The sequence below is a fragment of the Melanerpes formicivorus genome, unplaced genomic scaffold, assembly GCF_026170545.1.
Source record: "Melanerpes formicivorus ecotype bairdi unplaced genomic scaffold, bMelFor1.0.p_v2 SCAF_1, whole genome shotgun sequence".
In the NCBI taxonomy this organism is placed as follows: Eukaryota; Metazoa; Chordata; class Aves; order Piciformes; family Picidae; genus Melanerpes; species Melanerpes formicivorus.
In genome coordinates, this window is record NW_027142353.1 from 34,771,015 (window position 1) to 34,793,552 (window position 22,538).

General features: G+C 49.0%; 1 protein-coding gene across 1 annotated transcript in view; it reads right to left on the bottom strand.

The window, feature by feature from the left end:
* Positions 1 to 3,131: 3,131 nt before the first annotated feature.
* Positions 3,132 to 22,538, bottom strand: part of INTS4 (integrator complex subunit 4) — a 57,616-nt gene continuing 38,209 nt past the window's right edge. Inside the window, exons 17-23 of the mRNA XM_068139835.1 lie at positions 20,564 to 20,644; positions 18,357 to 18,487; positions 15,159 to 15,218; positions 9,880 to 10,039; positions 9,078 to 9,221; positions 7,538 to 7,658; positions 3,132 to 3,956 (exon numbers count right to left, since the gene is read on the bottom strand). Of these exons, the coding sequence (XP_067995936.1) occupies positions 3,763 to 3,956; positions 7,538 to 7,658; positions 9,078 to 9,221; positions 9,880 to 10,039; positions 15,159 to 15,218; positions 18,357 to 18,487; positions 20,564 to 20,644 (891 nt within the window). The 3' untranslated portion in view covers positions 3,132 to 3,762. The remainder of the gene's footprint in view (positions 3,957 to 7,537; positions 7,659 to 9,077; positions 9,222 to 9,879; positions 10,040 to 15,158; positions 15,219 to 18,356; positions 18,488 to 20,563; positions 20,645 to 22,538) is intronic.

A 22,538-nucleotide genomic window follows, 5' to 3' on the forward strand; every position in this document is an offset into this window, starting at 1 on the left:
ACACGCACTCAGAGCTCCTGATGCTGCCTTTATGGAATTGCTGCTTTCAGCTACTGCCATAAATAATTCCTTAAAATCACAGGCGCGGTGCCCAAGGCCTGGGAATGCACCAGTGTAGGGCAGCACTGCTCACAGATGCTACTTCTCTGCCTCCCACCAGGAAAACCATCTCCCAGTAGGCAGTGAACTCCCACCCTCGTTAAAGCGGAGCCAGGGCTGGGCTGGGCGCCAGGAAGATTCCGCCCCAGCTGCGCAGGACGGTCCCTGGCCCTTATCTGTGTGGAGCAGCACGGGTGAGCTGGCAGCTGGAGGGGACAGGCTGTGCAAAGGCTCATGGGCACCCAGTGCTGCATGGCTGGCATGTTCAGGGGACGTCAGTGCTTGCGCAAAGCCCGGGGTGCATCCCCAGCAGCGTGGGCAGCAGGTCAAAGGAGGGGATTCTGCCCCTCTGCACTGCCCTGCTGAGATCCCACCTGCACTGCTGTGTCCAGCTCTCGAGTCCTCAGCACAAGAGAGATATGGACTTGTGGGAGCAGGGCCAGAGAAAGACACAAAAAAGATGTGAGGGGTGGAAGCCCTCTACTGTGAGGAGAGGCTGAGAGAGTTGGGGTTCAGCCTGGAGAATAGAAGGCTCCAAGGGAAACCTTACTGCAGCCTTTCTCTACTTAAAGGGGGCTGTAAGAAAAAGGGGGCCAATCCTTTTAGTGGGGCCTGGTGTGACAGGAAAAGGGGTGATGGTTTTAAACTAAAAGAGAGGAGATTCTGACTAGACAAAAGGAAGACAATTTTTTACTGAGGGTGGTGAGACACTGGCCTAGATTGCCCAGAGAGGTGATGCCCCATCCCTGCAAACATTCCAGGTCAGGTTGTCTGGGGCTCTGAGCAACCTGCTCCAGTTGAAGATGTCCCTGCTGAATGCAGTGGGTTGCACTAACGTCCTTGAAAGGTCCCTTCCAACCCAAACCATTCTATAATCAGCAAGCCTTCAAACTTGAAGTCCCACTAACATTGTGTCAGCAAGTTGTAAAAAGACAGCCTGTCCCCACTCCTAGTGCCTGCTACCAAGAATTAACTGGAAGATGGGAGTGAAGTAAGATGAAGATAATGATTGTATCTCTGGCTTGGACAAAAGACTTGAGAACTCAAGACAAATAAGACAGGAAGATGTCCTATGGTCCCAATTTAATGTACACCCAGTGGTTCTGCCTTCCCAAGAACCTTCTTTGCACTTTCTGCAGCCAGGGCATCACCCACTTAAGATTTTTGTGCCCTGTTAAAAATAAGAGCTGTGAAAGCCACACCAGCTTTAAGTCAACATCTCTGATGCCATGTACAATTAAATCTGATAACAACAGCAAACGTGACAACACATTTTGAAACCTCTGAGCTGTGAGTTCAGCCTTCCCCTTCCTCTGGCAGGCTCCTGACTAATCTCTAACTAGCAGGGAGAATGCAGAGGTGAGAGTTGTTTGAACATTGATAGCTTTCAGTAAATTATTTGCCCTTGCTTCGATTGCCCAGTTTCTCTGGAGCTGCATCTCTGTACTGGCACCATGTTCCTCCACCTGCCAACACCTGAGAGAGCAGAACCTACGCAGCTGCTTCTGTTCCAAGGCCTCTCTTTCCCTCTTCCCTAGAGATGAAATCAAATTATTGTGGTCCATGTGTGCAGCTCCTTGGTTTTCTTTGCATTCTGTGATCAGTGATTGAATTGCAGTGTAGAAGTCCAACACTTAGCCAAAATTAAAGGACAGCCAATGAATGGGTAGAGATGCTTCTGAGATGACACAAAGTCCTGGAGCTGCCCAGGCAGTCTGAACTCCATTGGTTATTGAGAGCAGAAAACCCTAAATGTCTCAAATCTGTGGGTGGCAGGGGAAAATCAATCAATCAATCAATCAATCAATCAATATCTAGATTTAAACAACTACAACAAACCCCCCAGAATATTTACCTTCTGTACAAATGACCTTTCAGATCTCTTATCTGTTGGTGTGAAAATGCATTCAAGAGGAAGTGAGTTAAACTAAAGAGGAGCTGAAGGTAAGCAGTTTTCAGAGCCCGCCTGGATGCGTTCCTGTGTGACCTACTCGAGGTGATCCTGCTGTGGCAGGGAGGTTGGGCTCGGTGGTCTTTCGAGGTCCTTTCCAACCCCTAACACTCTGTGATCCTGTGATGCACCAAAATCCACTTCTGTAAGAGCAGTAGCACTAAGAAAGAACATTCAATTCCAGAACACCTAAAGCAACTGAAGGGTTTTATGGTTGAATCCTTGGACACATCAGCATTAAAAAAACCACCAAACCACCACCAAAAGCTTGCAGTCACCTTGTATTAGCTCAGGCATGGGCTTGTATTAGCCCTTAGCATGAGCTTCTCAGTTTGAGCGTGGGAAAGCAGCTAGGAGTTAATATTTGCACTAATCTCTGTAGAGCTGGGAAGTATTTCTTCACTGCTTTGTTTACTTGCTAAGAATGCATCTTTTTACCTTTTTTTAAACAACTGATTTGTGGGCACAGGTAACATGGCTGCTGCACTATAAAGTTGCACACATCAAGTGCTCCTAGCAAACCCTGTCAAAGGAGGCTTCTCAATCTGCTGAAGCATTGCAGAGGAAGGCTTTCCAACAGGAATGCCAGAAGGATCACGTTTTGAGCAAGTTCTCTGTCCTCCCAGCTCACCTGTTCTGGGCACACTGACAAGCTGCCTGACAGCTGCTTGACTGAGAGCCTGTTGGGCTACTGCAGCTGATGACAGAGACTGAGAGTGTCAAAGCTGCAGCCCATGTGAAAACCCAAGAAACTTTCTCATCTTTCCATGACCTGTGATCTTGGTAAGACTGATTCAGGCCAAGATCACCACACAGAAAGAGCTTCTGTAAAACTCAGGGGGATGGGGTGAGACATTTTCCACTCCGTGTATTGAATCTCACTGGTCCTAAAGACACCCAGATGTGCAAGAGGAGAGGTGGCTCGCCAGGCACAGGTCAACATGCTGGACTCCATTTCTTGTAAACAAACAGGAGTGATGAGCTGTTGCATTGCTGGAACTCAAACTCCGTGTCCTGAAGTTCTGCTGCTTGCACCAGAGGGTTCCTCCTCCCTGTGCACCACAACAGGAACAACCTGTGCCCTTCACAAAACCATACCAGCTTCGGCACAGCTGCACGGGATGTAACACTCGCTCAGGACTCGGCCTGAGGCAACTGGCAGTTTCACTTGGAGGTGCAGTTCATACACAAGAACAGTAAATAGCACTTTAGAATATTACTGTGGAGGTTTTTTTTACTAAGAATTTAGATAGCAATACACAAATACAAGTTTTGGACACTCAAACCCCCAAACTCCACAGCTTCATTTCAGAGTACTGTAAATACAACACACATTGATGTGCTGAAGCATTTACACAGTAAATAGTTTAGTAAACACACTACAGAACACCAGGAGGCCTTAAAATGAAACTTTTTGATGCATAAAAAAGTGAAGACAGAGCCCAGTGAAGTTACCACTGGAATGCTGACTGAGACCTGTCCCCATCTTGTTGATTCAACATAGAAACATCTCAAACCTAGCTGAGTAACTCTTGTGCTGGTCTATCTCCTTCCTAACAGAATAGTCCAATTGTTCCTCAGCAGCCTTATTTCTCTGGTTGACCTCTTTTTATGAGAGTATAAAAGTGGTTTGATTCACTCTCGTGGAGCACAGCATACTGTTCTCAGCTCACCCAACAAACACTCAAATGTATTTCTTTTAGGGACAGACTTCACCTCCTGGCTGGTTTGGGCATGATATAAACCTTGACAGGTTTGCTGAAGGGTATGGTCCCCTCTATGCCATTCTCAGACTGTGGGAGAGCCTCCAGGTTCTCACTCCAGGTAGACTTAGGCATTTTAGCAGATGCCTTGCTCCTGTTGGAATTGTAGGCCAGCAGCAACCTCACTTCAATCTGACATGGCTCTGCAGAAGGAAAAACAAAACCAACAAACAGAAGAACTCAGACATGAGGTCATCACACTGAGAGCAACTGGATGAAATTCTGTCCCACATGCTGGGTTAAGCACAGAGCCCTTTTGGGCTGACCCAAATCCAGTTCGCTGATAGAAAATACAACTCTTGTTACATTCTGCACAGCAGAACTCAGCACTGGTTTAAGTCTTCCCTCCCTTTATCATAGCTTAAATAAATAGATAATCACATAATGTTAGGGACTGGAAAGGACCTCAATGGTCATTGAGTCCAATCCCACTGCTAGAGCAGGATCACCTAGGGCAGGTCACACATCCAGGTGGGTTTTGAATATCTCCACAGAAGGAAACCCCACAAACTCTCTGGGCAGCCTGTTCCAGTGCTCTGTCACCCTCACAGTAAAGTAACCCTGCTCCCACAGCTCAGCTACCACCTCCCTGAGATACATTTTCATCATGCTGGCAACGTCTTCAACTTGCAGTCACCTCTATCACTTCTGCCACACACCTCTCAGTTAATCCATGCTTTGTATTTGAGCATTCTCCTTCCTAAGCATACCCTTTTTACAGGCTTTCACTAAGTTTCACTGTCTTGAACTAGGGCCATTTTTCCATTTGGAATTCTGACCCCATTCCCTGAACCCCTCCCAGTTTGGTGTCAAAGTTCAATGTCACCAATGTCAAAGTTCAAATAGAATAGAATAGACCAGGTTGGAAGAGACCTTCAAGATCATCACGTCCAACCCATCAACCAATCCAACCCACCTAAACAACTAAACCATGGCACCAAGTACCCCATCAAGTCTTCCCCTGAAGACCTCCACCACCTCCCCAGGCAGCACATTCCAATGGGCAATCACTCTCTCTGTGTAGAACTTTTTCCTAACCTCCAGCCTAAACCTCCCCTGGCACAGCTTGAGACTGTGTCCTCTTGTTCTGGTGCTGGCTGCTTGGGAGAAGAGACCAACCTCTGCCTGTCTACAACCTCCCTTCGGGTAGTTGTAGAGAGCTATAAGGTCACCCCTGAGTCTCCTCTTCTCCAGGCTATGCAATCCCAGTTCCCTCAGCCTCTCCTCATAGGGCTTGGGTTCCAAGCCCCTCACCAACTTTGTTGCCCTTCTCTGGGCTCGTTCCAGCAAGTCAACCTCCTTCCTAAACTGAGGGGCCCAGAACTGGATACAGCACTCAAAATGTGGCCTAACCAGTGCAGTGTATAGGGGCAGAATGACCTCCCTGCTCCTGCTGGCCACACTGTTCTTAATGCTGGCCAGGATGCCATCGGCCCCCTTGGCTGCCTGGGCACACTGCAGGCTCATGTTCATCCTACCATCAACCAGTACCCCCAGGTCCCTCTCTGCCTGGCTGCTCTCCAGCCACTGACCCCAGCCTGTAGCTCTGCATGGGGTTGTTGTGGCCGATGTGCAGAACCTGGCACTTAGATGTGTTCCATCTCCTGCCTTGGACTCTGCCCATCTGTCCAGCCTGTCAAGGTCCCTCTGCAGAGCCTCTCTGCCCTCCAGCAGATCAACTCCTGCCCCCAGCTTGGTGTCATCAGCAAATTTACTGATGATGGACTCAATGCCCTCATCCAGATCATCAATAAAGATGTTAAAGAGGATGGGGCCCAGCACTGATCCCTGGGGCACACCACTAGTGCCTGGCTGCCAGCTGGATGTGGCACCATTCACCACCACTCTCTGGGCTTGGCCCTCCAGCCAGTTCCTAACCCAATGCAGTGTGCTCCCGTCCAAGCCATGGGCTGACAGCTTGGCCAGGTACAGGACAAACCTTTAAATCCAGATACTTCCAGACAGAAACAACAGAAACAAAACTATCTTTTTTAACTCCTCCAAAATAAAAGTAGCAGAAAGAAGGACCACACCATGGGAATGCACAAGGACGAGCACTAAACAAAACTGTTGGTTAAAAAGAGATCACCAAACCCTACTAACTGCTCAGAAAAACATCCTCACCTTTGAATAAAGGTGAAAAGCTTAAAAGCAAATAGGACCAAGGGAGCAGCAAACACTCTGCTTCTGTTGTTTGAGGCCTACATGGCAACTCCTGAAGCAATTCCATGGGGCTGTGTCAATGTCAGCTGAGGCTGAGCAGGAGGGCTGCAGTTGCCTGTTTCATCAGAGCTAAGGGGTAGGGGTTTTTAGGGCAATGAAAAGGTTGAAAGTTTAATCAGCAGTGAAATTGTACTGTCAGGTACACACAGTTCCCAAGGTCCTCTGCTCTGCTCTGCTCAAATACCTGTCAGGCCTAAACCAATGAATTACAAGGAGTCATAGAATCATAGAATTGTTAGGGTTGGAAGGGACCTCAAGGATCATCCAGTTCCAACCCCACTGCCATGGGCAGGGACACCTCACACTAGAGCAGGTTGCTCAGAGCCACATCCAGCCTGGCCTTAAAAACCTCCAGGGATGAGGCTTCAACTTGTTTTGCTCATCAACCTATCACCACCACGCCTATTAATCCATGTCTCAAAGTGCCATGTCCACACATTTCTTGAGCACCTCCGGGGATGACGACTCCACCACCTCCCTGGGCAGCCTGTTCCAATGCCTGGCCACTTTTAGTACAGAATTTTATTCCTAAAACCCAACCTAAACCTCCTCTGGCACAATTTCAGGCCATTTCCTCTCATTCTATCACCTGATGCAGGCTTGATTGCTACAACTTGCACCTTGAGTCCTGTGTCCAGTTCTGGGCCCCTCAGTTTAAGAAGGACATTGAGACACTTGAACGTGTCCAGAGAAGGGCAACAAGGCTGGGGAGAGGCCTTGAGCACAGCCCTGTGAGGAGAGGCTGAGGGAGCTGGGGTTCTTTAGCCTGGAGAAGAGGAGGCTCAGGGGTGACCTCATTGCTCTCTACAACTACCTGAGGGGTGGCTGTAGCCAGGTGGGGGTTGGTCTCTTCTCCCAGGCAACCAGCACCAGAACAAGAGGACACAGTCTCAAGCTGTGCCAGGGGAAGTTTAGGCTGGAGGTGAGGAGACAGTTCTTCACTGTGAGAGTTGTTCATCATTGGAATGTGCTGCCCAGGGAGGTGGTGGAGTCACCATCCCTGGAGGTGTTCAAGAGGGGATTGGATGTGGCACTTGGTGCCATGGTCTAGTCATGAGGTCTGTGGTGACAGGTTGGACTTGATGATCCTCGAGGTCTCTTCCAACCTTAGTTGTACTGTGATACTGTGAACTCATCCTTCTCTGCACAAAACCAGTAGACCTCACCTTCAGTATGTGCTGCCATGTAAAGGTTCCCACTGCTGGAAGACTTCACTTGCAGCCCCTGGTAGGCAGGTAGCACCTTCCCTCCCATGAGCACAGCCCCTCTAATCACCTCCAGAGCAGCAGTGCCCTATCAACCAGGGAGATGCAACTGCTCAAAGGCTGTGAGAAATCTAAGCCAGGCTAAGGGGAGCATCACCAACAGCTGTAGACTGTGGGATCCCCAAAGCTCCCCAAGGCTGTGGACACACACATCTTAAGTGCAGGAGACTGGAACCAAACCAGACACAGTCCTGTCTTAGAAAGGTGCAGCAATGATCTTGTATTATCAATGTTACCTGTCCAGGCTGTGTGGGAGAGGTACACCTGAGTTATCAGCCTGTGCCTTCCAGGACCAGGATTCCTAAAGTCAGCTGGTTTGGGATGGATGATTTGTGCTTGTCCATCTGGATACAAAACCTACAGGGAAGGAAAAACAGCCAGAACTGATACAGCTGAATGATAGCTGCAGTGTGTGTGAGGCTGGTGTTTTCAGTCTGGAAGGAAAGAATCACAGAATGGCTTAGGTTGGAAGGGACCTTCCAAATCATCTACTCCAATCTCCCTGCCATGGGCAGGGACACCTCTCAACTAGACTCAGCTGCTCAAGGCCTCATCCAACCTGGCCCTGAACACCTCTGGGGAGGAGGCATCCACAGCCTCCCTGGACAACCTATACCAGAGTCTCATCACCCTTGCACTAAATAACTTCTTCCTAAGCTCCAGTCTAAACCTACTCTCCTAAGCTTAAAACCATTCCCCCATGTCCTGTCCCTAGACACCCTTATGAAATGTCCCTCTCCAGCCTTCCTGTAGGATCTTTTCACATATTGGAAGGCAGCTCTAAGGTCCCTCCAGAGTCTTCTCTTCTCTAGGCTGAACATCCCCAGCTCGCTCAGACCTATCCTCACAGGAGAGGTGTTCCAGCCCTTGGAACATCTGCTTTATCTTGGAGCCAGGAGGTCAGTTGTGTTAGATTTAATGGTTACACACTGGCCACTCAGATCCACAGCACAGGTGGAGACAAAACAGACTGACCCCACTTTCCTCCTCTGCACAGTAAACAGAGCTTTTTGTCTTTGTTATGCAGAAAATGTGCCTGTTTCACTTGACAGTGCACCGCAGGGACCTGCTCAGCTGCCTTTGTAAGGAGGGATTCAGCAGCAGGGAGAGAGTTACATTGGAAATGTGGAGAGCTGAGCCTGCATGGAATCACAGAATGCTTTGTTTTGGAAGGGACCTTCAAAAGTCATCTAGTCCAATCCCCCTGCAGTCAGCAGGGACATCTGCAACTAGAGCAGGTTGCTCAGAGCCCTGTCTGACCTGACCTGGAATGTTTCCAGGGATGGAAACACCTCTCTGGGCAACCTGGGCCAGTGTTTCACCACCCTCCCCATAAAAAAATGCTTTCCTTCTCTCTGGTCTAAATCTCCCCTCTTTTAGTTTAAAACCATCACCCCTTGTCCTGTCACATCAGGCCCTACTAAAGCCTTTCTTATAAGCTCCCTTTAACTACTGAAAACCCACAAGAGGGTGTCCCTGGAGCCTTCTCTTCTCCAGGCTGAACAACCCCAACTCTCTCAGCCTGTCCTCACAGCAGAGGGGTTCCAGCCCTCTGATCATTGTTGTAGCCCTCTCTGACGCTTCTCCAACAGGTCCATGTCCTTCCTGCGATGAGAACTCCAGAGCTGGACACAGCACTGCAGGTGGGATCTCAGCAGAGTGGAACAGAGGGGCAGAATCACCTCCCATTACTTCCAGCTCACAAGTACTGACATCTTTAAGCAAACTCCCCTCAAGATACAATCTGGTTTGTACTCCTGTCAGGCAGTTGCTTACCTGGACTTTAACAGTTCCCTGGGGATCCTGCACATGTTCCAGAGTTGCATCAACATCCAGCGCCACCACCAACCCCGAGGTGAACCTCAGAGGGTTGTCAGATTCTCCAGTAGGCTCAATGATATTTGCAGTAGCTCTATGCAGCTATGAGGAGCAACACAGTTGGCAAAAATAAGGCAGGGGGAGAAGGAGAAAAGAGAAAAGAAGACAATCATTACTGCTCTCCATGGAGAAATTGTGCAGGCACTTTGGATTTTTTTAGGTACTGCCAAGAATTGCAAAGTTTTAGCAGGAGTGATATGGATGTTAGGTAGGAATCACAGAGTGGTTTGGGTTGGGAGAGAACTCCAAAGGTCATCTAGCCCAACCCCTCTGCAGTCAGCAGGGACATCCTCCACTAGATCAGGTTGCCCAGAGTCCTCTTGACACTCACTTTGAATACCTCCAGGGATGGAGCCTCAACTACCTTCCTGAACAACCTGTTCCAGCATTCCACCACCCTCATGGTAAACAGCTTGTTCCTAACATCCATTTACTCTTCTCTTATTCTCAAACCATTGCCCCTCATCCTATCACTGCAGGCCTTCATAAACAATCTCTCTCCAACCTGCTTGTAGGCCTCCTTCAGATAAGGCTCCCTTAGGTCCCCCTGGAGCCTTCTCCAGGAAGAAGAAAGTCTGTGAAGAAGTAACATTTGGGACTGTCCAAGAATCTGAATCCTAAAAGCTTCATGGTGTATTAGGAATTAGTCAGATGCTAAGACAGTCTGCAAGGATATTTTAATTCTCTGTGTCACTCTGACCTGCTCTGGAAGAGGGAGGTGGAGGAAGGTGCTTTGTCGCAGTGTTGTCTGAAGAATCTTGACCACCTCTGAAGGCTTGGACGTGACAAGTCTGGGCATTAAGTCCAGCAATTTATCTACAAAGCTGCCTTGCATATGTGGGAGTTCAGAGATGAAGCATCTGTATTAAGAAGAAATTAACAATCAAATTACTTTTGTCAGCATTTTCCACAGTAGTGTTACTTTCAGCTTCGTCCTTGCATTGGAGGCCCCTTCCAACCCAGCCCATTCTGAGGGCCTTCATCAATACAGAGCTTTGTGGGCACAGGAATCTAGCTTCACTACAAAGGAGCTAGAAATGCTGAGGTGCCCATCAACAGCACAGTAATGAGAACCAGATGCTGCAAGGATTTGTCTTCTCAGAACAGTGAGAGTGCTAATTAAATGAGACCAGAGGCAATTCCAAGCACTCTGCTGTCAATCCAGATGTAGAATCGTAGAATTGTTGGGGTTGGAAGTGATCTCAAGGATCATCTAGTTCCAACCCCCCTGCCATGGCCAGAGACACTTCACACTAGATCAGGTTGCTCACAGCCACATCCAGCCTGGCCTTCAAAACCTCCAGGGATGAGGCTTCTACCAGCTTCCTGAGCAACCTGTTCCAGTGTCTCACCACCCTCATGGGGCAGAACCCCTTTCTAATACCCAATCTGAATCCTCCCATTTCTAGTTTCTTTCCATTCCCCCTAGTCCTATCAGTACCTGACACCCTAAAAAGTCCCTCCCCAGCTTTCTTGTAGCCCCCTTCAGATACTGTAAGGCCACAATAAGGTCTCCTTGGAGCCTTCTCTTCTCCAGACTGAACAGCCCCAACTCCCTCAGTCTGTCCTCACAGGAGAGGAGCTCCAGCCCTCTAACCACTCTCATGGTCTCTACAGAAAACCCACAGCTGGAGGAAGGAGCCATTCCTGGTGTACTTGGCTTGCTAACTTCTCAAAGTGCTCCTTCTCAGGTACATGCCTACCTCTCTGTGCTGGGCACTTTCATCTGGCTCACAAAATCACTGACTCATTACAGGTCTAACATCTCCACATACCCAGTCCGTGAGTTGTCCAACCTCCTGCTGCAGCTAAGCTTCCAGAATGGTATTTCCTAACCAGTATTTGAGAGTGCTAATTGTTACATCTGAGGAGGGAAATTTTAACAGTGAACTACAGCAGGGGGGAAAAGATAAAAGAGCTAATTCTAGAGGTCAAGAACAGCTAAGAGAATCCATTCCATAGCTTGGGACAACAGCCTCTCACAAGAAGAGCATTTCAGAGAATCATAGCACGGGTTGGAAGGGACCTTAAAGATCATCCAGTTCAAATCCTCCTGCCATGGGCAGAGACAGGTTCTCTAGACCAGGTTGTTCAGAGCCCCATCTAACCAGGCCATGAACACTTCCAGGAACTAGGCATCCACAGCCTCTCTAGGCAACCTGTGCCAGTGTCTCACCACCCTATCTTATTCTTTATATATGAGTAAAATTGAGCTGCTACCCCACTACCCTGCCTGCAGAAGATGCTTCATTCGTGAGACTGAGGCACTGGTGACCTTTCTGTTGTTATCAGCAGTGTTTAGCAAAACAATTAAGTGAGCCTAGGAAATCTTTGTGTGATTTGGTGAAAAAAATGTACCCTGCAGGAGAGCAGCCAACAAACAGGCTCTCCTTCGCCCTCTTTAAGTCTGCCATTGCACTGTATCTTCACTTACAGTTGAGTCTGCAAAGCCTGGATGGGATCACTGGACACTCCCAAACAGCTCTTGGTCCTAAAGCCCTAAAAGTGAGATTTTCTTTCAATATCCTGGTGGTGCTCTACAGGAGCTCATCATCTATAGTGGTGAAGTACTGGAACAGGCTGCCCAGGGATGTGTTTGAAGCTCTGTCCCTGAAGACACTCAAGATCAGACTCAATGTGGCCCTGAGCAGCCTGATCTAGTTGGGGGGGGGCCCTGCTGACTGCAGGGGGGCTTGAACAAGATGACCTGTGAGGGTCCCTTCCAACTTAATGCAATCTGTGAATCACCAGTTTAGTAAGGGTGGAGAAAAAAGAATCATGCTCCCCTGTGTGGTGAAGGCACATTATGCCCCAATACTGAATCTTGTCCCAGCATGTGGGCAAGTTCCCCCTCCTCCTGGAGGAAGACAAAAGCCAAGGCATTAGCCAGGCTTGCACGCACCCAGCGCATGCAGTGCTTGTGCTTACACCAAGTATGGGCATAATTCTAGCTTCACGCTTTCTATAGGCTGTAGCCAGTTGCTTATGAGAGTGCCCATTGGTCAAGCCCGGCCTCGAGGAATCTATAAGTGTCACCCCAGCTGGTGAACACGTTGCCCCCTCATTTACTTTGTCTCTGTGCTTGCTCGCGAGAGTAACTCTCGAGCTGCAGTCTTTGCCATTGAGCTTATTGTTGTTAGCTTCTGTTATACATGCACGCATACTGGAAGCCTCTGCATCGTTGAAGAAGCCCAGAGGGAGGACCTTCGCTGAGCCTGAGGAGCTCAGCATTGCTACAACCAGTCGTGCCGATCGGAAGGGCCCATCGTGCCACCGGAGGACTGGACCAACCCCCGCGGGTAAGATCTGCCCAGTTGCCGGGGAGAAGGGACTTGATCAATACCGAGTGCCGCTCTCTCAGAGCCGCCGAGTGCCGCTCTGAGCCCTGTGAATTCCAGGGAAAACCAGAGCATTGTTCGTGCTTGTATTGCACCGGACCCGGGACCACTACGAGAGTCCTGTTGCTCCTTTAACCTCGGTAAAGAGAATCCGCCGCCTAACGCAGCCGCATTCTCTCCCTGAGGCTGTTTGCATCAGCCCCGAGAACTGCCGTGGTTGGGCCGACCCCCGTAGCTTCGCCTGCTTCCGTCGTTCGAGCCCACCTACTGGCCACCGTCGTCCCGCCCTGCCGTGCGAGCCGACTTTAGAGGGCCGACCCCACGGATCGACCCTGTCCAGGACCGATCCCTGTTGTCTGAAGGGAATTGAATATTGTCCACGTGCTTTCCACCCACTAGCACTCAGTTCAAAGTATCCGCGTCTAGCAGAGTAAGCGCTGACGCATAGAAAGATTGTAATGTTGCTGTGTATAGCCAGAAGCCGCCCGCGTCCCGCCGAGTCTCCATCTAGTGGCCAAGCGGCGGAACTGCACCCTTCGTTATATAAATATAGAAAGGGTTTATAGATAGTTCAATTACGTTATAATCATAACACTAAGCCAGTTGTGGAATGTATTTCACGAACGTGCACTAGAACATGTATATAAGTTGGTGATTCATCGGTTATTAATAGTTTGATAATTAATAAAATAATATTTTTCATAATTCATATTTCATATTCATAAATTTAATAACCTCTTCACCACACCCTGTCATGAGAGATCATGACATACATCAGCAGGGACACACATCCTCACAGTCCCATGACTGCCACTACACAGACAGAAAATGTCAACCCTCTGCCATGGGACACAGCTTAAGTCTGGCATACTGAGGCTGCAGAAGACAGACACAAGGATTTGAGGTGTCCAAGCATTTATAGGTGACCTCACAGCTAACCATCATCCAGATTCTCTTGGTGCCTGCAGGAGTTAACTCCTGAGAACTAATGATGAGTTGTGCTGAGCCTGAGATCCAGTGCAAAGGAAAAAGGCAGATGAACAGCTCCAGCCATTAGCTACAGAATGACCCAAACATGAAGGACTGGGCAGATCTGGCTCCTTTTTCCTCCTCAACTAGACATGGACCATGAGAAAAAAAGAAAAAGCAATTTTCATCAGAACTAGAGAATTTTGCTCAGACAACTCTGGATACCTCTGTCTCTAAGCTAGCAATCCAGTGCCCTTCTGAGCTGACAAAAAAAACCTGGGCATCCCAGATCTCATCTAGTTTAGACAGAGTAAGGTCAGACACAAGAAGCTCCTCTCCAGTGAGAGGACAGCTGGGTGAATGCTCCACAAAGCAAATGTCACCACCTGGGTGAGATGAGGACTACCATAATATCATAGTATCAGTCAGGGTTGGGAGGGACCACAAGGATCATCTGGTTCCAAACCCCCTGCCATGGGCAGGGACACCCCACACTAGATCAGGCTGGACAGAGCCTCGTCCAGCCTGGGCTTAAACACCCCCAGGGATGGGGCCCCAACCACCTCCCTGGACAACCCATTCCAGGGCTTCACCACTCTCATGGGGAAGAACTTCCTCCTCACATCCAGCCTGAATCTCCCCACCTCCAGCTTCATTCCATTCCCCCTAGTCCTATCACTGCCTGAGATCCTGAGCAGTCCCTCCCCAGCCTTCCTGTAGGCCCCCTTCAGATACTGGAAGGCCACAATTAGGTCACCTGGGAGCCTTCTCTTCTGCAGACTGAACAGCCCCAACTCCTTCAGTCTGTCCTCATAGGAGAGGTGCTCCAGCCCTCTGATCATCCTCGTGGCCCTTCTCTGGACACCTTCCAGCACCTCCACATCCCTCTTGTAATAGGGGCTCCAGAACTGGACACAGTACTCCAGGTGGGGTCTCACCAGAGCTGAGTAGAGGGGGAGGATCACCTCCCTTGACCTGCTGGCCACACTTCTCCTGATGCAGCCCAGGATCTGATTGGCCTTGCAGGCTGCAAGTGCACACTGAGAGCTCCTGTTGAGCTTCTCCTCCCCCAGCACCCCCAAGTCTCTCTCCTCAGGGCTGCTTTCCAGCCAGTCCCTGGCCAGCCTGGATTTGTGCCTGGGATTGCCTCGACCCAGATGCAGGACCCTGCACTTGCTCTTGTTGAACCTCATGAGGTTGGCTTGTGCCCACCTCTCCAGCCTGTCAAGGTCCCTCTGGATGGCCTCCCTTCCCTCCAGCGTGTCTGCTGCACCACACAGCTTGGTGTCATCAGCAAACTTGCTGAGGGTGCACTCAATGCCACTGTCCATGTCCCCCACAAAGATATTGAACAAGACAGGTCCCAGGACTGATCCCTGAGGGACTCAGGGATCAGACCATGAGCATGTGGATGGTTCCTTCACTCACTGGAATGGATAAAGAAAATGGAAATTCACTTTTTTGTCATACTCCCAAGAAAGTTCTTCTATTGATCCCACAATCAGAAGGTAGTTTACTTCTTGCTTTACCAGTATCTCATATTGCCCCTGATGAAGGACAGCAACAGGAGAAAGGAGATACAAAGAGATTAATATTCCCTGGAATATTGCCTGATGACAACGGTGGGGTAATGCTTTGTAACATGAAGTGGAGAAGCAGCTGAATTCCTCACCTCTGAAAGGCGTCCACTTCCTGTAGGAATTTTTCACACATCCCAAAAAGGGGCTCCACCCTGTAATAAAGACAACATTCCTTGGGTTAGTTTTGAACACAGAAAACTGACTCTGTGGCTGTAAGCGTTAGGTGTCCTGGAAGCCACCTGAAGCTGCTGAATACTCCAAGATCTCACAGAAGGGTGTTCGCCATACAAAATCATGAAGGATGGAAAAGACCTTTATGATCATCGAGTCCAACCTTCTACCCAACACCTCCATGACCATGAATGGTTTGCATAAGGCACTAATTAAGGTCTCAAAGCCTCTGCTAGAAAATACTAACTTTCCAACTACAAATCTATCATGGACAACCCAGTAAATTGATGGGCACAAACTCAAAACAAAGGTAAACAAACTAGGATACTAATCACTATCCCCCACAGCAAACTGCTGGCTAAGCTGTCAGCTCGAGGCTTGGACTGCAACACTCTGTGCTGGGTTAGGAACTGGCTGGAGGGCTGAGCCCAGAGAGTGGTGGTGAATAGTGCCACATCCAGATGGGGGCCAGTCACCAGTGGTGTCCCCCAGGGATCAGTGCTGGGCCCCGTCCTCTTTAACATTTTTATTGATGATCTGGATGAGGGGATTGAGACAGTCATCAGCAAATCTGCAGATGACACCAAGTTAGGGGCAGATGTTAGTCAGTTAGAGGGTAGAAAGGCTCTGCAGAGGGACCTCGACTGACTGGAGAGATGGGCAGAGTCCAATGGGATGGCATTCAACAAGTCCAAGAGGCAGGTGCTGCACTTTGGCCACAACAACCCCATGCAGAGCTACAGGCTGGGGTCAGAGTGGCTGGAGAGCAGCCAAACAGAAAGGGACCTGGGGGTGCTGATTGACAGCTGCCTGAATATGAGCCAGCAGTGTGCCCAGATGGCCAAGAAGGCCAATGGCATCCTGGCCTGCATTAGGAATGGTGTGGCCAGCAGGAGCAGGGAGGTCATTGTGTCCCTGTACTCTGCACTGGTTAGGCCACACCTTGAGTCCTGTGTCCAGTTCTGGGCCCCTCAGTTTAAGAAGGTCATTGAGACACTTGAATGTGTCCAGAGAAGGGCAACAAGGCTGGGGAGAGGCCTTGAGCACAGCCCTGTGAGGAGAGGCTGAGGGAGCTGGGATTGTTTAGCCTGGAGAAGAGGAGGTTCAGGGGTGACCTCATTGCTCTCTATAACTACCTGAAGGGTGGTTGTAGCCAGGAGGGGCTTGGTCTCTTCTATTTAGCAACCAACACCAGAACAAGAGGACACAGTCTCAAGCTGCACCAGGGGAAGTTTAGGCTCGAGGTGAGGAGAGAAAGTTCTTCACTGAGAGAGTCATTTGCCATTGGAATGTGCTGCCCAGGGAGGTGGTGGAGTCACTGTCCCTGGAGGTGTTCAAGAGGGGATTGGACGTGGCCCTTGGTGCCATGGTCTAGTCATGAAGTCTGTGGTGACAGGTTGGACTTGATGATCTTTGAGGTCTCTTCCAACCTTGGTGATACTGTGATCACCAATCACCTTTCACTAGCTCCACCAAATGAAGCTCTAATTCTACAGCCATCCCAACCCATGTGTAACTTCACTGACCTCAAAAGCTAGGACAGAGACCCTGTCATAGGTTGGAGCACCTTTGCTATGAGGACAAGCTGAGGGAGCTGGGGTTCAGCCTGGAGAAGGCTCCAGGGAGACCTAACAGCAGCCTTCCAGCACACGAAGGGGGCTACAAGAAGGATGGAGGGACTGTTTACAAAGGCCTGCAGTGGTAGGACAAGGGGCAATGGCTTGAAATTAGATTTAGATAGGATGTTAGGAACAAGTTCTTTACCATGAGGGTAGTGGAACACTGGAACAGGCTGCTCAGGGAGGTGGTTGAGGCCCCATCCCTGGAGATATTCAAGGTGAGGCTCAACAGGCTCTGGGCAACCTGATCTAGTTGAGGATGTCCCTGCTGACTGCAGAGGGGGTTGGACTGGATGACCTTTGGAGGTCCCTTGCAACCCAGACCATTCCATGATTCATATGACCTAGGCCATGTACACACAATAACATTTGTCTGCAAGTCACAATTTTGAGGTGAAAAACTCAGCCACTAATAATGAATGAAGCAAACACAATTAGTGCATTGTTTGGTAAGTGATTTCTCATTTGAATAGGTCCCAGATAGCAACACTTTGAACCTATTTATTTCTGGGGCTCTGAGCAACCTGATCTAGTTGGTAATGTCTCTGCTTACTTCAGGGGGGTTGAGCTGGAATAATAGAATTGTTTTGGTTGGAAAAGACCTCTAAAGGTCATCAAGTCCAATCATCAACCTAACACCACCATGGCTGTTAAACTGCCCAGGTTTCTGGAACACTTTCAGGGCTGGTGACTCCATCACCTCCCTGGGCAGCCTGTTCCAATGCCTGACTGCTCTTGCAGTACAGAAATCGTTCCTAAAGCTGCCCTGGTGTCCTTTCAGGCCATTTGCACTCATTCTATCACCTGATACTACAGAGAAGAGACCAACCCCTACCTCACTCTAGCCTCCTTTCAGGGAGTTGTAGAGACCACTGAGGCCCCTCCTTAGCCTTTCCTTCTCCACACTGAACAATCCCTCAGCAGCTGCTCATAAGACTTACTCTCTAAACCCTTCAACAGCTTTGCTTCCCTTCTCCGGACACTCTCCAGCACCTCCATGTCCTTCTTGTAGTGAAGGGTGCAAAAATGAGGTGTTGCCTCCTCTGTGACCAGCATGCTTAGAATGACTAGAGGACCCTTAGAGGCCCCTCCCAGCCCTGTGCATTCTATGATACTATGATTCTCTATGTTTTAAGCCGAGATAACTGAATCCCCAAAGCACATCTTCTTATTAACTGTGTCACCTGAGTGTTATGAATACATAATACAGAATTAACCAGGTTGGAAAAGACCTTTGAGATCATCAAGTCCAACCTATCACCCAGCACCATGGCACTAAAGCATAGCACTAAGTACCTCATCCAGTCTCTTTTTAAACACTTCCAGGGATGATGACTCCACTCTGCAGCTACACCACAAACAAAAGAAGGCTGAAGCAGTTTAGCAAATGGTTATTGGCAAGCTGTGGAGGTTTATGGGTCTGCTGAACTTTCAAGCAAAGCTGGAGGAAACTAAGCCTAGAGTTAAGCCCAAGAAGGTCCTTTCTGAGGCCATCCTCACCCTCTAGTGGTACGTGCGGTCACTATGAGCTGTAGCGCCTTGGCCTGCAGTCTCATGTGGTGAATGATGACCACTTGTCTGCTCTCCACACCACTGTACATGAACTCCATCTTGTAAGTTTCTTCCAAGATCTGTCAGAGAGCAGAGGGGGAACAAACCATCAGACTGGGTTAAACTCTTGCAGAAGCACCATCAGAAGTCTCTGGGGTTTCTCCTCTCCACGAGTCACACTCTCTCCGTTGCATTCTTCATGACATAAGGGGGCACTTAAAGCTAAAAGGTTATCTTGGCTACAACAAAGAAACAATTCATGAAATCTGGCCTGAAATCAAGCACTCCCTCCACTGGAAGTTGCATCTTTTGGCACTGCATTTTAGATTTCCAGGGGTAGAGTGACCACCAGCACCCAATGGCTACTCAGGAATAGGAAATGTGAGCAGCACAACAAAACAACCTCAGTGGTCCTGCTCAGGCTCACAGTTTCAGAGCTAGATCTGACCAAGTTCTCCTGGAAACAGCTTTACACTCAACAACACTTCACATACTACAGGTGCAGATGGGAACTATGAGAAGAGAACCACCATTCTGGGTTAGAGCAGGGCGAGGGAGGTGATTCTATCCCCTCTGTTCTGCCCCCGTGAAACCCCACCTGGAGCACTGCCTCCAGTTCTGGTGCTCCCAACACAAGAACTGTTGGAGTAGGTCCAGAGGAGGCCACAAAGATGATCACAGGGCTGGAGAACCTCTCCTATGGGGACAGGCTGGGAGAGTTGGGGCTATTCAGCCTGGAGAAGAAAAGGCTCTGGGAGACCTTATAGAGACCTTCCAGTACCTGAAGAGGGCCTACAACAAAGCTGGGGAGGGACTTTTTACAAGGTCTTGTTGTGATAGGACAAGAGGGAATGGACTGAAGCTGTGAGAGGGCAGATTTAGACTGGATATTAGGAAGAAATTGTTTGCAGTGAGGGTGGTGAGACACTGGAACAGGTTGCCCAGGGGGTTGTGGATGCCTTCCCCCTGGAGGTGTTCAAGGCCAGGTTGCATGAGGCCTTGAGCAACCTGTTCTAGTGGAAGGGGTCCCTGCCCATTACAGTGAGGTTAGGATTAGATGATCTTTAAGTCCCTTCCAACCCAAACCGTTCTGTAATTCCATGACTCCAGATATCCAGTTAAAAGCTGAGCTCATTGTACAGCTACTTTATCTGTTGAATAAATGGGCTGAAGTAGACAAGAGAAGTGTTCCAGTTAATGGTGTGGCTGTACAGAAGCCAAGAACTTGCAAATTACATAATAGGAGACATTCCCTCCCCTTGCATTGATGGGAAGTGATCTACACTCACAATCACAACAGGTAAAACTTTCCAGGGGGTGGGTTGCAGCCTACTGAGAGGGGCACCCAGGGCACACAGTCCAATTAAATAAGATTTAAAAGCTGATGGAGTTTTGTTTCTACTCATCCCTGGGGACAGCTGTCAACAGCATAGGTGGATTTGATGCACAGCAGTATCTGCCTCTTATTACATCTTCATTACCTGAAGGCTCAAAGTGTCAGCATAGTTTCCCAGCATCTCCATCAACCTGCTTTTACCCTAGGTCTGGTTCTGGGTTATTTGGTAGCTTGATTTCTCTATAACCTTTTCTTAGGTGTTAACTTCAGTTTTTCCAGGATCAGATCATGTATACATCACAGAATCAGAATAACTCCGTTTGATTGGGACCTCCAGATGTCACCTAGCCTGATCCCCTGCTCAGACAGGTCTAATTCCATCCAGTTACTCAGAATCACATCAAATTGTGAACACTTCCAAGGATGGACATTGCCCCCAACTTTCTGGGCAACCTGTCACAGCATTTAACCACCCTTACAGTAAATCCCCCCCTTTATATCTAATCAGAACCCCTCAGTTTGTGCCCACTGCCTCTTGCCCAGAGCACTCTGGCTCTGTCTCATCAGTATCCCATGATGAGGCAGTAAACCCACCCAAGAAGTCTTCTCTTCTCCAGGCTGGATAAACCCAGTTGCACAGAATGTGCTCCAACTACTGATCACCTTGGGGTGGCCCTCTTCTGAACCTGCCCCACTTAGTTGGTACCTCCCTTCTAAGGGGAGCCCACAACCCAACCCACTGCACTTCCTGTTGCATGCTCCAGGAAAGGCTCACGTCCAAGGATGTGCCTCCACACAGACCCAGCTTCTTCCACCTCACCTGTTTTGCTGCAGCAGATGCTAATGCATTCTGTTTCAGGTAGAGAGGAGCTGCCACATTCCACAGCTTCTCCTGCAAGGCCTGCAAGAAGAAAACCATGAAATTAGGAGAAACACCCAGATTCAGGCTAAACATTATACCATTTCTCTGAACCTTCCTATGGACAGTCTCGACCCCACCAAAGCCCCTGGAGTAGCTGTGAATGCTGAGTGTAAATTAGCTGTTGATATTCTTATTTCAAAATAAAAACACCCAATCACACCTGATTTGCTTTGTGGTATTTAAGTATTAAGAAAGCCTGAATGGATGATTTACATCACTGCCTCCTCTTTGAAGATGCCTGTCCTCCAAAGAGGTTGGACTGAGGTAAGGGTTGATCTCTTCTCCATAGTATCAGGTGATAGAACAAGAAGAAATGACCTGAAATTGTGCCAGGGGAGGTTTAGCTTAGAGATTAGGAAAAAAATTCTTCACAGAAAGAATGGTCAGGGATTGGAAAAGGCTGCCCAGGGAGGTGGTGGAGTCATCATTCCTGGAGATGTTTCAAGAAACATGTGGATATAGGACTTGGGGACATGGTTTGATGGCCATGTGGTCTTAGGTTGAAGGTCGGACTCACAGATTGCTTCAGGTTGGAAGGGACCATCAAAGGTCACCTCCAACTAGATGTGGATGTGTCCTGGGTCACATCAAGTCTGATCTTGAATGTCTCCAGGGATGGGGCCTCAACCACATCTCTGGCCAGCCTGTTCCAGTATTTTATTACCTTCACACTAACTTCCTCCTAATGTCCAACCTAACTCTACACTGCTCCAGTTTCAAACCATTGTCCCTCACCCTATTGCTCCAAGCCCTTCTAAACAGTCCCTCCCCATCCTTCCTGTAGGTCCCCTTCAGATACTGAAATGCAGCTTTAAGGTCTCCCCTGAAGCCTCCTTTTCTCTAGGCTGAACAGCCCCATTTCTTTCAGCCTGGCTTAATAGGAGAGGTGCTCCAGCCCCCTGATCATCTTTGCAGCCTCCTCTGGACCCACTCCAGCAGGTCCATATCTCTCTTGTGTTGGAGTCCCCTGAGTGGCACACAGTACTCCAGGTAAGTGGCAGAATTACCTCTCTCAAACTGCTGGCCACACTCCTTTTGATGCAGACCAGGATGCCATTTGCCTTCTGGGTTGCAATTGTACATTGCTGGCTGATGTCCAGCTTCTCATCCACCAGTACCTGCAAGTCCTTTTCTGCAGGGCTACTCTCAATCTCATCACAATCCTAGAGGTCTTTTCCAACTGAAACAATGCTATGATTCTTAGCTACAGCTACACAGTAAGTTTGCCTTAGCCAAAGCTCAAGAACACACAGAATACATCCATCGCCTAGCCTGGGCCCAGAACCCAGATAACTGCCCCTAAAACCGGGTATGTATCACAGTATCACCAAGCTTGGAAGAGACCTCAAAGATCCTCAAGTCCAACCTGTCACCACAGACCTCATGACTAGACCATGGCACCAAGTGCCACGTCCAATCCCCTCTTGAACACCTCCAGGATTGGTGACTCCACCACCTCCCTGGGCAGCACATTCCAATGGCAAATGACTCTCTCAGTGAAGAACTTTCTCCTCACCTCCAGCCTAAACTTCCCCTGGCACAGCTTGAGACTGTGTCCTCTTGTTCTGGTGCTGGTTGCCTGAGAGAAGAGACCAACCCCTTCCTGGCTACAACCACCTTTCAGGTAGTCATAGAGAGCAATGAGGTCACCCCTGAACCTCCTCTTCTCCAGGCTAAACAATCCCAGCTCCCTCAGCCTCTCCTCATAGGGCTCCTCATGTAGAACCTTTAAAGGTCTGGAACATTCTCAGCATTGAGAGGCTGGGAAATAACAACACTTCCCCGCCCCCCCAGCAGCTTGTATCTGTTGTGGAAAGAAATTGACTGGAAAGGCTGCTCTGACATTCAGACTCTCTCTGCCATATATCACCCT